The sequence below is a fragment of the Chlorocebus sabaeus genome, chromosome 14 (assembly GCF_047675955.1).
Source record: "Chlorocebus sabaeus isolate Y175 chromosome 14, mChlSab1.0.hap1, whole genome shotgun sequence".
Taxonomy (NCBI): domain Eukaryota; kingdom Metazoa; phylum Chordata; class Mammalia; order Primates; family Cercopithecidae; genus Chlorocebus; species Chlorocebus sabaeus.
In genome coordinates this window covers 70,660,537-70,675,998 of record NC_132917.1, presented here as the reverse complement: position 1 = coordinate 70,675,998, position 15,462 = coordinate 70,660,537, and the positions used below count along the sequence as shown (strand labels likewise).

The 15,462-nt window shown below is 45.8% G+C and overlaps 1 protein-coding gene across 1 annotated transcript; it reads left to right on the top strand.

Annotated features, from left to right (window-relative positions):
• Positions 1 to 642: 642 nt before the first annotated feature.
• CLEC4F (C-type lectin domain family 4 member F) lies at positions 643 to 11,567 on the top strand. The gene is made up of 7 exons (XM_038006331.2): positions 643 to 1,063; positions 1,619 to 1,735; positions 2,054 to 2,143; positions 4,063 to 5,181; positions 8,407 to 8,564; positions 10,990 to 11,108; positions 11,456 to 11,567. Exons 1-7 carry the CDS (start codon positions 1,003 to 1,005, stop codon positions 11,565 to 11,567), a joined length of 1,776 nt encoding a protein of 591 aa, XP_037862259.2. The 5' UTR covers positions 643 to 1,002.
• The last annotated feature ends 3,895 nt before the right edge of the window (positions 11,568 to 15,462 follow it).

The following is a 15,462-nucleotide window of genomic DNA, read 5'->3' as shown; positions in this document are numbered from 1 at the left end:
CAGGCTGTCTCCTGTACCTGGAGGTCTGGGAGTAAGGAATGGGAGTGGCTGGCTGAAAGTCCCAGTCTTCCAAGTCTAATCCCATGTTTGGTCTTTCTGGGACCAGTCTCCAGCCTGAAATTATCTAAGGGTCCACCCTTAGATAACACCCTAATGTCACATATTATCTAAGGGTCCACCGTTAGGTGACACCCTAGTGTCACCTCGTTAGCATAAACCCAAGGATAGTCCTAAGGGGCTTATCATGAATAACAAAAGACACTCTTATCACCCAGAAAACTCTAAGGGTTTTAGGAGTTCTGTGTCAGGAACTGAGATGAAGACCAAACACATTTTTACAGAGTTGTACCTTGGTATTTGCGGGGGATTGGTTCCAGGACCCCCATGGGTACCAAAGTCCACAGACGTTCAAGTCCCTTGTCCAAAATCATGTGGTATTTTTATATAACCTCCACACATCCTCCTGTATACTATAATTCAGTTGTGAGGCCCCAAGTGGCTGGCCACCCTGCCTCCTCCTTTGACCTGTAAATATCGGCTGCACTGACCTGGCCCCTCCTTTACCTGACTCCTTTTACTTAAGAGGTTCTGGGGCTAGAATTAAAGGTCAGCCATAGTCATAAGGATGTTTTCTATGCAAAGCTGAGACCCCCTTCCTAGGTGGCCAGTCCCAGCCTCCAGAGAAGAAGAGGTGTCTTTGGGGTTATGCTGGATGCGGCAGAGGTTGGGATGATGGGGCTGAGAACTGATGGGAAAGTGCTAATGGGAAGAGGAAGAAAATAGAGCAGATGGATGTCTGGGAGCCTCTAGGGGAGGGGCCCACTGGGGCAGGTTTCTGCAGTCAGGCGAGGAGGGAGGAAGAGCTGGGAGGGTGGTCAGGACCTCTGTCAAGAGCATAGAAGTGTGGGTGTCTTAGCTTTGCTTCCACTGCCATTGGTCTACGGGACGGCCCTTCCAGGAGCCAGTGGCTGGGAGGAGTGCTGGAAGATCAAGGAATCAGAGATGGATGGTGAGGCAGTCTGCTTCTGCACAGATAACCAGTGTGTCTCCCTGCACCCCCAAGGCGAGAAAACTGGGGCCCCAGCTCATGCCCAGTGAGGGATTAGCCTGCCTGTCCTTTGGCCCTCTGCCATAAGGCAGCTTATTGCTGTCTTATTGCTCTCTCCAGACCCTTGTCCTTGGGGATGCAGACCTGGCAAGAGAAAGGGGATGAACTTTGAATTCAGATGGTCCTGGTTTGGAATTCCAGCTCTGCACACTGAGCTGGTCCTGTGAGGCCTCCCTCCCTTCCTTTCTTATTTCATTCAAACTACACTTTTGTTGCTCTGTGCTCTGTGCCAGGTTCTGTGCCCTGTGCACCACCAAAGCCTCCTTGAGATTTGGAGAGCTGTGGTCTTGGTCTCAGAGCCCCTTGCCTCTGTGTTGCTACCATGCCCACACCTCGTTCTGGTGAACAGTCCAGAGTGTTTCATCTTCCTTCTCCATAACCACTTGCATGATAAGCATGGCAGGGGTTCTTATCCCCATTAGACAACCCAGGAAATGGAACCAGATAGTCTGACTGTGTTTCAGCCTGCACAGCACCCTCTCACCTTGGACACTGGCTTCTCCCCTACAGGGGTGGACTCTGTGGCAACGGCTTCTGCAGCCCCAAAGATACCAAGGCTCATTCAGGCTACCCCGGCATTTATGGCTGTGACCTTGGTCTTCTGTCTTGTGACTCTCTTTGTAGTGGGTAAGCCCTCAGGTGACCCAAATCTCACTGACTCTCTCTCCTTTCAGCACAAAGTTCCAAGGGCCCCAGATGCACCTCTCTGGGCCTCTCTGCTGCCAGAAAGATCATTCTACCTCCAGTTCCAGGCCCAAGCCACAGCTTTCCTGGGACCAGATAGAGGCCACTGTCCAAGAGGGAGCATCCCAAGAACTGAGGTTCATGAGGGAGGGTCTTTGCTGCTATCTTCCCGGTTCTGGAACCCTACTTGTGTATGGGACAGTGTATCCTCCCAGTCTCAGGGCTGGGGATTTGCTGACCTGGGAAAATGGAATGTCTCAGTTCAACAGCACACAAGACCTGTGCCGAAGCCTGTGCAAGCCATGATTCTGGGAGACAACATTACTGGGCATTTACCTTTTGAGCCCAACAGTGAGTAGCCATAGTGGGGGTGGGGTGCGGAGGGAGCCGGGACCTTCAGATGCTCAGATCCTAGGATGAACTTCTCCCCCAGTACTCCCAGACCACTGAATGGGTTCCACCATCCTCATAGAAAGAGATAATTTTTAAAAAACACAGTTTTATTGCGGTCTAATGGTGTACATATTTAAAGCATACAATCTGATAAGTTTTGATATATGTATGTGCCCCCAAAACCATCACCACAATCATCACATAGTCATCCTCCTCACCCCAGAGTTTCCTTGTGGCTCTCTGTAATTCCTTCCTCTCCGTTCCTCCCCTCATCCCTGGGCAGCCATAGATCTACATGCTGTAACTACAGATTAGTTTGCTTTTTCTAGCGTTTTATAGAAAAGGGATCATAGAGTATGTACTCTTTGTTCTTTACTAGTCATGTAATTTGCAAATATTTTCTCTCGGTCTGTGACTTGTCTTTTCATTCTCTTAATAAGATTTTAATTTTGATAAAGTCTAATTTATCATTTTATTTCTGTTATGGATTATTCTCATGGTCTCATATGTGAGAAATCTGCCTAATCCAAGGCTACAAAGATGTTCTCCTTTGTTTCTGGAAATTGTACAGTTTTTAGTATTACATTTAGGTCTCTGCCTCATTTGAGTTAATTATTGTATAATGGTGTGAAATGGATTGTTCCAGCACCATTTGTTGAAAAAGTTATCTTTCTCCATGAGTTGCCTTTGCACCTTGGTTGAAAATCAATTGTCCATATGTGTGGGGGTCTACCTCTGGATTCTCCATTCTGTTACATTGATTTATTTGTCTATCTTTACAAAGCAGAATCTTTGACTGAACTTCCAGTACCTTGAAAGGTCTCTTCTCTTACCTTAGCACAGTGACTGAGGTCTCACACATTTACATAGGCAGTGCATGAGAAATAGAGAATGGATGCTCCAGAAAGGGTCCCTGCCAACTTGAGTTTTTCTCCCTATTCCTGAGGGGAGATTGGAATCAGAAGGGGATCATGGATGTATGAGATTAGGTCCTAGTTCGTGAGGTGAATAAAGGATGCCAGCAGGACCAGAGGTAGATGCACATGAGGTTGGTGAGAAAGACCTTGCAGATTAAAGGGGGCTGCGGAGTCTCCTCCAGTGACCCCAGCACAAGGCCTTTTACTCAGGTTTCCTGTATCCGCAAATTGTTCTGTAGGGACCCTTGTCCTATGTAACACTGGGGGTGCTGGCTCTTTAAAAGGCCGTTTCAGCTGAGGTCCAGTGTTAGTTACCTGGAGGGCATGGCATGCCTCTATCATAACCCTGTGGGTTGAACAGGGTACTTCCTCCCAGGGCAACTATTTTGTTTTGTTTCTATTTCTTTCCTTTGTGTTTTCTTCTCCATGGAATTTGCCATCGTAAAACTTATGTTTGCAGTAGTTTTTAGCATGTAACAATGGTGAGTCAAGAGCCTCTATGCTTGGTGTGCAAACATATTGTAGGACTAACCACAGGCTTTATTCATGTCTATTTTCTTTCCCATAACAACCCATCTATGGTCAAATTTCAGTAAAATTAAACTTCAACAGCTCTAAATGATATAATCGGTTACTTTCAAGTTGAGCAATTATAATGACAAAATAATCCAAGCCTTACCAGCATGACTCCTGGTGGCAGCTGGCTTACATCAGGCAAGCATTTCAATCCTTCTGACCCCATCATTTGTGTGTAACAGTTAATTAGATCTTTGTTTCTTGGCCCGCATTCTCAGGTGGACTGTCCCCAGGGTCTGGGTGGCTGTGTGACCAGCAGGGTGCTTGGCGGAGCTGTGCAGTACCCATTTCCCTTGGAAATGTTAAGAACAGTCTGGTTGGCCCATACAACGCTACCCTACATAATAGGCTCCTTTGGCTGCCTTCTTCACTTCCTCCCTCCAGATCATCACCACTTTGGCAGGGAGGCAGAAATGCAAGAGCTTATCCAGATATTGAAAGGCCACATGGAGAATTCCAGTGCCTGGGTAGCAGAGATCCAGATGTTGAGGTGCAGAGTGGACAATGTCAATTCACAGCTCCAGGTGCTTGGTGATCGTCTGGGAAACACCAGTGCTGACATCCAGATGGTAAAAGGAGTTCTAAAGGATGCCACTACACTGAGTTTGCAGACCCAGATGTTAAGGAGTTCCCTAGAGGGAACCAATGCTGAGATCCAGAGGCTCAAGGGAGGCCTGGTAAAGGCAGATGCTTTAACTTTCCAGACCCAGAATTTCTTAAAAAGCAGTTTAGAAAACACCAGCATTGAGCTCCACGTGCTAAGCAGAGGCTTAGAAAATGCAAACTCTGAAATTCAGATGTTGAATGCCAGTTTGGAAATGGCAAATGCCCAGGCTCGGTTAGCCAATAGCAGTTTAAAGAACGCTAATGCTGAGATCCATGTTTTGAGAGGCCATCTAGATAGGGTCAATGACTTGAGGACCCAGAGCCAGGTTTTAAGAAGTAGTTTGGAAGGAGCCAATGCTGAGATCCAGGGACTGAAGGAAAATCTGCAGAACACAAATGCTTTAAATTCCCAGACACAGGCCTTTATAAAAGGCAGTTTCGACAACACCAGTGCTGAGATCCAGTCCCTAAGAGGTCATTTGGAAAGGGCTGGTGATGAAATTCACATGTTAAAAAGGGATTTGGAAACGGTCACAGCCCAGACCCAAAAAGCAAATGGCTGTCTGGACCAGACAGATGCTCGGATTCAGGTATTCAAGGCAGAGATGGAAAATGCCAATACCTTAAATGCCCAGATTCGGGTCTTAAATGGTCATATGAAGAATGCCAGCAGAGAGATGCAGACCCTAAAACAAGAAATGAAGAATGCTTCGGCTTTAACTTCCCAGACCCAGGTGTTAGACAGCAATCTGCAGAAGGCCAGTGCTGAGATCCTGAGGGTAAGAGGGGATCTAGAGAACACCAAAGCTCTAACCATGGAAATCCAGCAGGATCAGAGTCGCCTGAAGACCCTCCATGAGGTCGTTGCTTCACAGGAACAGCTACAAAGAACCCAAAGTAAGTGGGAGTGGAGAGTCCGCTGGGGAGGGCACAGTCTCTTGAGAGGGTAGAGTCTCCTGTCTCATCAGCCTTTTTTCTACCGCAACATGCATCTCCCGGACCAAATCCAGGGAAATGGGCCCGAGGAGCCTGGGCAGTGGTGGAGATGGTGTGCAGTGCGAAGTTCCTGCTCTCACATTGCTTATAACCTGGTCACAGTGACCAAATGAACACGGGAAACCAACTGTAAATGGTGCACGTGTGTGATAAGGACAGCATGGGCTAGTGGGCCACACAGCCTTATTTCTGACTTCCCGCTATCCCAAATGGTATGATCTTGAGCAGGTTATTTACCTTCTCTGAGCTATACTTTTCTCATCTGCAAGGGGGAGACAATAATATCTGCATCACAGTGAGGATCCAATTAGGTCACACATGTAAGGCCTTTAACAAAGTACCCAGCATTCGTGCCCTCACCTGATGTTTTATTGAGGCCCTGTGATGTGCTGGGTAAAAAAGTGAATAAGGTGTAATAGGTACCTTTGAGAAGCTTACAGGCTAGTAGTACAGACATGCATGAAAGACACACAGACAGGTGTAAGACTGATAGGTTAAAAGCAGGTACTGAGAACTGGGGTTGGGGGCAGAACAAAAAGAAGGGAAAAGGAATCTTCTAGGGGGAGGGAAGAGATATGTGGGGAAAGGATCAAAAGACACTTTGTGAGAAGATGGCTCTTGAACTTCGTCCTGAAGGATGAATAGGTGTTTGTCAAGCAAATAGGGTAAGAGAGCAGTAGGTTTACAGGCATGGAGACACAAAATCATGAGGTTCTGGAAACTTCAGCCAGTTCTGTTTGACTGGCCTATGGACAAGAGGGCAGCTGAGAGACAGGAGGGAGTGTTTGGGGCAGCCACTGAAGAAATGGGGGCTGACAAATGAGGGCTTGGTGGGCAGCAGTGACGTCCCACTTTACTGCTTTGCCTGGTTCCTGGTCTGGGGTCAGAGGCCCCCCTTCTTCACACCTCTCCTGGTGCCCCAATGTGCTTATTCCTCCCAGCTCTCACTGCTGCTTTAGATGAGACCAGTGTTTCTCCAGTTTGGGGCCCCCTGGAATCGCCCAAGCAGCTTTGAAAATACTGATACCTGGGGACTCACCTCCAGAACTCTGATTTCTTTTTTTTTTTTTTTTTTTTTTTTTTTTTTTTGGTGAGGGTATCTGGCATCAGGATTTTTTTTTACTCCCTAGGTGGATCTAATGACATCCCGGCTGAGAACCATTAGCTTAATTTTTTTTCTTAAAGGGCAAAGAAATATATATCTTAGGCTTTGGGGCTGTACAGTCTCTGTTACAACTTTTCAACTCTGTTCAGAATTATAAAGCAAAGGAAAAAGACAGTAAACTAATGAGAATGGCTATGCTCCAATAAACTTTATTAAAAAGACACTGCTGACAGGTTGGAGTTTGCCAGTTGTTGGTTTAGACCACTGGTTCTGGGCATCAGAACCACCAGAGCGCTTGCTGGAGCAGATTATTAAAACATAATTTTGGATTCAGGAGGGCTTTGGTGGTCCTGGAAATTTGCATTTCTACCACGTTGTCAGGTGATGCTGATGGTCTGGGACCACACTTCTCCAGCCCCTGATTTACACCCATCTCTTACTGGGATTTTCACCGTTGTGTTATCATTGGTGTTTCTGGCCTGATCAAGAGTGCCTTCTTCTGCTTCAGCTTCCACCAGGTTGACATTTTTCCAGTGCAAATCTGGACGTATTACCATCCTTCTCAAAACCTTGCAGTGCCTCCCATTGCTCATAGGGGAAAAAAAAAAATCCAAACTCTTTTACATGGGATGTACCATTTAGTGTTGGTGAACCTGTCCAAATTCATCGCTCACCCATCCTTTATGTCCCGAGAATACCAAGTAGCTTGAATAGATCAGGCCATGCCAGGCTGTTCCAGACCTTTATGCCTTTGTGCTGATGCTTTTCCCAGCCTGGGGTGCTCTCCTTGACACTGAACACCTGGAAAACTCTTCCTCAGTCATTTAAGATTCAGCTCCAGGCTGGGCACAGTGGCTCACACCTGTAATCCCAGCACTTTGGGAGGCCAAGGCAGGCGGATCACCTGAGGTCAGGAGTTTGAGAGCAGCCTGGCCAACATGGCAAAATCCCATTTCTACTAAAAAACACAAACACAGAGCCAGGCACGGTGGTGGGCACCTGTAATCCCAGCCACTCAGGAGGCTGAGGCAGGAGAATCGCTTGAACCCGGGAGGCAGAAGTTGCAGTGAGCTGAGATCGTGCCATTTGCACTCCAGCCGGGGCATCCATAGCAAAACTCTGTCTCAAAAAACAAAAAAATACTCAGCTCCAGTAACATCTCACGCAGGGTGTCCTTCATAAGCCCCACCTCCTGCTCAAATGAAACAGACCATACCTTCTTCCGCGACTATTCTACTGTGCATGTGTTTTTTAATCAGTGCATCTTCAACACCTTTTCTCCATCTGTCTCATTTACTAGACTCTAAGTTCCTTAAGGGCATCCATCACGTCTGATTGATCTTTGTACAGTGTGGCAGTGGCTAGCTCGAAGAAGTTAAGGAACGTTGCACAATGCATGTTGAACGAAAGAACAATTTGGTGATTAATTGAATTTGTGTGGTACCATTTCAAACAGCTGTGGCATAGATGATGTCAAAGAGCAGGCTGTTGTGGCAAGGAGGGATGAAAGAGCTGACAGAATCAGGGCTTGTGCTCACAGGATGAGCTGTAAGAGTTTGAAAAATGGAAGGCCAGGCAGACCAGGTGATGACCAGGTCCCAGGATGGCCATGGGTGTGGCAGTGGAAGTGGATGGAGATGAAGACAAGGAAATGAGTAAGGCTACGGGATAGCTGTAAAATCCCCAGGGAATATGGCAGGAGTTGGGGTGGAGAGGACTGTCAGGTGGTAGCAATGAGTTGGGAGAGAGGGCAGTATAGCCAGGAAGTAGGTATCTGGAAAAGAGAGCTGCCTGAGCCTCCCAGGAGGGCCCAAGCCAGGTGTCTTGAGGGCTGCTTCCTGGAGTGCTGGGTAGTGAGACGGCAGTGCAGCCCCCCAGGCCTTGCTCCTGGAGCACTGGGCATCAAGAATTGCATGAGCTTGTGAACCTCAGTGGGCAGGCCCTAGAGAGGTCAGAAAAGTTCCCTCTGGGACCCCCACCAGCAGCTCCTGGTTCTCTTTTCTCCCCAGTCTTTGCTCCAGGTCAACTTCTCCAGATGGTCCTGCAAGCCTGGAAGTTCGATGGTGGAAGCTTATATTATTTTTCTCGTGTCAAGAAGTCTTGGCATGAGGCTGAGCAGTTCTGTGTGTCCCAGGGAGCCCACCTGGCATCTGTGGCCTCCAAGGAGGAGCAGATCAGAGCTACGAGCATTATTGGTGGAATTGGTGTGGAATAAGGGACTGTGGTGTTTTGGCCTTCCTGCTCTCAGCGGGTATGACAGAGACCTCCATGTCTCCTCTGCCAGGCAGGGAGCAAATATTGATTGAGTTCTGATGAGCACATGCACTGGAGGTAGAACCACTGATGGCAAACCTCCATGTCTTCCATGAATGAGGGAGATACCAGAGGTCAAGAGACATCAGCAGGAAGGAAGGCCAAGGGCATCAGGTGATGCCCTTAAGTGCTAGGAGCACATTTCCCTTCTCATGCATTTAGTTTTCCTTCAGGCTTGTTTCCAGTCACCTTTTTTTTGGAGACAGTGTCTCTTTCTGTCATCCAGGGTGGAGTGCAGTAGCCTGATCATGGCTCACTGCAACCTTGACCTCCTTGCTCAAGCGATCCTCCCACCTCAGACCTCTGAGTAGCTCAGCTCCCCTGAGTAGCTGTGACTACAGGCGCACAACACCACATCCAGCTATTTTTTGGGAGTATTTTTTTGTAGAGATGGGGTATCTTTTTGTAGAGATGGGGTATCGCCATGTTGCCCAGGCTGGTCTCAAACTCACGGGCTCAAGTTATTCGCCCACGTGGGCCTCCCAAAGTACTGGGAGTGAGCCACTGCATCTGGCCTGTCTTGATTTTAATGTCAGTTAATCCAGCTGCTTTAGAGGGCCCATGAACAGGAGACCCAGGCTTCTTGGGAAGACCAGGCACACAACTCTGAGTCTGAGGACCACCAAATGCAATACTGTCCCAGGTGGCTCATCTGTTGTGGTCCTTATCAGAACTTGCCGGGATTACTAACAAAGAACCACAGTGTTTGTGGTCCAATTTGACTTGCAGAACTGCCCACCCCCTGTGGCTCTCCTGAGACCACTGTTACTGATCTGAGAAAGAACATGCAACTTTGTAAACCACATCTTCTTAACAAGCTATGGGAGGCGCTGGCCCTATGGTCACGGCAGAGGGGATGGCAGCACTGAGGCAAAACAGGCAGGGCACCAAGGCACAGGATATCTAGAATTGACCTGATGAATCCTTTGATGAAATGGACAATACACTAGCTGCTCAGCAGTATATTTAACAGAACATAAGAGCAGATTACTCCAATATTGACAAAACTCTTGAAGCACCTAAAGGCCAAGATGAATGTGTATGGAAGTATGAACATTTAAGGCAATTGTGCCTTGAACTAATTCGACTTGCTGTCAAACTTCAGAGTGAATGCCATCCAGATACTTTTTTTTTTTTTTTTTTTTTTTTTTGAGACGGAGTCTCGCTCTGTCGCCCTGGCTGGAGTGCAGTGGCTCAATCTCGGCTCACTGCAAGCTCCGCCTCCCGGGTTCACGCCATTCTCCTACCTCAGCCTCCGGAGTAGCTGGGACTACAGGCGCCCGCCACTGCGCCCGGCTAATTTTTTTCTATTTTTTAGTAGAGACGGGGTTTCACCATGGTCTCGATCTCCTGACCTTGTGATCCGCCCGCCTCGGCCTCCCAAAGTGCTGGGATTACAGGTGTGAGCCACCGCGCCCGGCCAATCGTGTATCCATATTATAGCTTCTTTGTTTACTATAGGTTTTTGTATCCTGTGTTTGCCTTTTAAAATGGGAAATACTTTTTTTTTTTTTTTTTTTTTTGAGACAGAGTCTTGCTCTGTTGCCCAGGCTGGAGTGCAATGGTGTGATCTCAGCTCACTGCAACCTCCACCTCCCGGGTTCAAGTGATTATCCTGCCTCAGCTTCCCTAGTAGCTGGGATTACAGGTAACTGCCATCATGCCCTGCTAAGTTTTGTATTTTTAGTAGAGACGGGGTTTCACCATGCTGGCCAAGCTGCTCTCGAACTCCCGACCTCAGGCAATCCACCCACCTTGGCCTCCCAAAGTACTGGGATTACAGGCAGGAGCCACTGCGCCCGGCCTAAAATGGGAAATACTTTTTAAGTTATTCATAAGCGGTATATTCACCAGTGTGGCACTCATGGTTTTTAAATAAGATTAGTATTATCTGTTTATAATGCCTGTTAATAAAATAATTTACAGTTTGGTAAAATTGCTGCTAAACAATCATTGGATCACAGTCCTCATCAAACAAACCCATCCATAAAAAAAAAAAAAAAAATATGAGTGAGAGCTTGATGTTTCACATAAGCCATTTACTAAAGAAGTAGAAATGTTTTCCTTTGGTTTTACCCTGAGTTTAGCTATCCTAAAAAATTCTATAGTACATAGTTTTATCTTACCTCTTAACTTTCTCCAAATGAGATGAAAGTGTTTTAAAATTCTGTTTACAGTTTTTGATATGCATATATAATTATGTGTACATCTATAAGCAGGTTCTCCAGGTGGCCTGGAGAACTGGCTCCACACACACAAGGGCAAACAATGACACTGCCTTTTCTCTGCAGGCATTTCTGGTAGAGGTCACAGGTAAAGTGTACTACTGGATCGGTCTCACTGACAGGGGCACAGAGGGCTCCTGGTGCTGGACAGACAGGACACCATTCAACGTCGCCCAGAACAAAACGTGAGTCTAGCCACCATCTGGCACTGTCCTGGGCACTGTCTTTGGTGGGCCTGGCTACACACTGTGTGTCCCTTCCCAGTAAGTGGTAGTGTTGTGTGTATATGTGTGTGTGATGTGTATGTGGTGTATGTGTGGTGTGTGTGCCATGTATGTGGCATGTGTAATGCATGTGGTGTGCGAGGTGTGTGTGTGTTATGTATGTGATGTGTGTGTGTTTGGACACACAGGCATGGTCATCGCTCTTACCTGGACTCCTACACAGAGGGTCATTAGGAAAGGACAGGTCCTGAGGCTGGCATGCAGCCAATGAGTGGGTCTTTCTGTTTTTTTCTCCCTACTCTGCTCAGGCCTGGTTCCAAGGGATCCTGCCCCCTCAGAAGACATATTAGTGTGAATTCTGGGGTGGGAGCTTGCAGCTTCATAGACACCCCTCCCTGTCCCTGGATCCTCAGTAACTAACGGCAACCTGAGCACAGACACCCTCAGGGTGCTCCTTCTCCCAGCCCTGTCCCCATCCTAGGGCCACTAGCGGATGAAGGACCCATGTCATGTCAGTTCCCTAGACCCATCACACGTCAGCAAAAATTAGCAGGGTGTGGTGGCTGCACCGTAATCCCAGCTACCTGGGAGGCTGAGACACGAGAATCACTTGAACCTGGGAGGGGGTTACTGCAGTGAGCCGAGATTACGCCACTGCACTCCAGCCTGGGTGACAGAGTGAGACGCTGTCTCAAAAAATAAACAAAACAAAAACAAAAACAAAAAAAACCCAGAAAACAAAACAAAACAAAAACAACAACAAAAAACCCTGTTTAGGAAGATAGCTTTTCTCTTGCATGATTTTCTGGAAACTTGTCTACTGCCTCTTGGTTGACAGAAGCTGCTTCTCCTGTCACATGCACATTTTAAAAGCCACACCTCTTTCTGAAACTATCAAACCATCCTTTCCTGGCAATACATTCTCCTGCTTTAGATTCTTTACCTTCCTTTTTTTTTTGAGTTGTCATTAATGGATTTTGCTTTTTCTCAAATGATATTCAAGTCTGTAGGTATGCCTTTCTTATAGCAATCCTGCACCCACATAAAAACTGCATTTTTCAGTAAGAGATTAAAAAGATATTTTGCAAAAAGTACAAGGTTTTTGTACCTGCTGGTGTAGCTACAGTGATGGCTTCACAAATCTCCTTTTCTTTATTTTACAGTTGTCCTTTGCAGGATTCAGTTGTCTTGAGATGGCAGACAACCACAGCTGCAGACCTTTATAAATGGCACATATCAAGCAATTCAACTTTTTCCGATAATAAATGTCAGAACATTTCTCTGCTTTTTGGGAGTACTTCCAAACTTATTAGTGACATCTCATATGCATCCCATGATGTTATTCAAGGTTTATGATATTGCACTGAAAATGAAAAATACATGAGAACTAAATCAGTTTTTACTGCCATATGCAATTTACTGGAGTGAGGAACTGCTCACGGGAGACGATTAGCATCACATAGTGTTTTAAGTGGATACTTAAACACTTGAGCTCACCGTGGTAGCAACAGGAGGTGACTACAGAATTATCACAATAGTACAGTATGTGCCACAGTTAATTTACGCAGTTTTCATTTAATATTGCATCTTGAAGTTTGTTTACATTTCTCTTAACTGCAAATGGCACCGTGTATGGACTGTAAGTGTTGATGTGCATATGTTTTGATAAATGTTAATTTCTTATAATAGATTTGTATATAGTTTATGTTAGTGAATGATAAAATTGATTTAGCATCTACATATATTTTATGCATTCATGACAGACCTAACTTTTTCTTATTTTTTAAAAAATATTTCAGCCAGGTGTGGTGGCTCATGCCTGTAATCCCAGCACTTTGAGATGCCAAGGCAGGAGGGCCACCTGAGGTCAGGAGTTCGAGACCAGCCTGGTCAACACAGTGAAACCCCATCTCTACTAAAAATACAAAAATTAACCAGGGTTGGTGGCAGGCCCTTGTAGTCCCAGCTACTTGGGAGTCTAAGGCAGGAAAATCGCTTGAACTTGAGAGGCAGACATTGCAGTGAGCTGAGATCATGCCATTGTACTCCAGCCTGGGCGACAGAGTGAGACTTTGTTTCAAAAAATAAATAAAATAAAAAATATTTCTAGGCACCTGGGCATGGTGGCTCACTCCTGTAATCCCAGCACTTTGGGAGGCTGAGGCAGGCAGATCACTTGAGGTCAGGAGTTTGAAACCAGCCTGACCAACATGGCAAAACTTCATCTCTACTAAAAATAAAAAATAAAAAATTAGCCAGGGGTGGTGGTGCATGCCCGTAATCCCAGTTACTTGGGAGGCTGAGGCATGAGAATTGCTTGACCCTGGGGTGGCAGAGGCTGCAGTGAGCCAAGATCATGCCACTGCACTCCAGCCTGGGCAATAGAGCAAGACTCCATCTAAAAAAATATTTCTAGGCTACATGGTTCATCTGCAAGTTTTTTTATATCGTGGCAAATCTCCAAAAAATTTTTCAAAATATTTATTGAAAAAAATCCACATACAAGTGGACCATGCTGTTCACACTTACGTTGCTCATGGGTCAATTGCACGTACAAATGTTTGTATGTATATATATTTTTCTATATATGTTTTTTTATTCTTTATTTTAGGGTTTTCCTAGCTTTGTGTCATCAGGAGGAAGTATTAAATAATGTGGCCTGCTTTCACTACTCACAATAGAAAAGACTTGGAACCAACTCAAATGTCCATCAAAGATAGACTGGATTAAGAAAATGTGGCACGGCTGGGCGCAGTGGCTCACGCCTGTAATCCCAGCACGTTGGGAGGCCGAGGCGGGCAGATCACGAGGTCAGGAGATCGAGACCATCCAGGCTAACACAGTGAAACTCCATCTCTACTAAAAAAAATACAAAAAAGTTAGCCAGGCGTGGTGGCAGGCGCCTGTAGTCCCAGCTACTCAGGAGGCTGAGGCAGGAGAATGGCATGAACCCGGGAGGCGGAGCTTGCAATGAGCCGAGATCGCGCCACTGCACTCCAACCTGGGTGACAGAGCGAGAATGCATTTGAAAAAAAAAGCACATATATGCCATGGAATACTATGCAGCCATAAAAAAGGATGAGTTCACGTCCTTTGCAGGGAAATGGATGAAGCTGGAAACCATAATTATAAGCAAACTAACACAAGGACAGAACACCAAACACCACATGTTCTCACTCATAAGTGTGAGCTGAACAAGGAGAACACATGGACAGAGGGTGGGGAACATCACACACCAGAGCCTGTTGTGGGGTGGGGGTTGGGGGAGGGATAACATTAGGAGAAGTACCTAATGTAAATGACGAGTTGATGGGTGCAGCACAGCAACATGGCACGTGTATACCCATGTAACAAACCTGAACTTTGTGCACATGTACCCTAGAACTTAAAGTATAATAATAATAATAATAATAACATGGCTTACTTTTTTGGAATTTCCTGAGATTCTCTTTGTGTCCTAGTATATGTTCACTCTTTATAAATGTTCTAGAGATATATTTATTAGATTAAGCTTATAATTTTCATTATGCAAACATTTTACAGTCTCATTTATGTTTTGTCTACCCAATCAATTTCTCTGAGAGGATTTTTTAAAACTGTCTCATGTTTATCATTTTGTCACATTTTCCTTTTATTTCTAAGAGCCTTATATATATATATATTTCAGTTACCTTCTTTTCCAATCCAAACTGTATCCAGCTTTATTAAAGATACTTTCCATAAACGATCATGGTATTTCAGGCAGGACATGGGCAGACAATTATTAACAGTATACAACAACTTTCAAACTCCCTTCTTCAATGGACTACCAAAACTCAGAAAGCCACTATAAAACACAATGAAGTTTTCATCTGATGCTCTGAAAAGGGGAAGTTTAGAGTGAGAGTTGACATTTCACATGTAGCATGTTGTTTAATAACTTTGCACGAGCCGACCCTGACTTTCAGGAAGTGAAATGAAAATGGCAGAATGTATCTGAAGAGCCACAATCTAGCAACGGAACCACTGCTCTTTAGACAGGTGTCCTCTCAGTGGCATCCCTGGAAAGTCCAGATTGCCTGACACACTGGTAACAAATGACTGGGGATCAGGTCCCAACAGATGTCTGGGCTTAAGAGAGTTAAGTCTATGCTGAAAGATGGGCAGGGAGAAGAGGACATAAAAAGGACTTGGTTTTTCCATACCCTAAGGCTTTTGTGCCAAGGTGGTCATGTGTATGAAAGTCAGGGAATCCCTCCTGCTGGGAGCCAAGAGGAAGTCTCCCAAAACCAGAAGGGAAACGTGTTTTCCCCACATCACTCCAGCTTTGGAGACA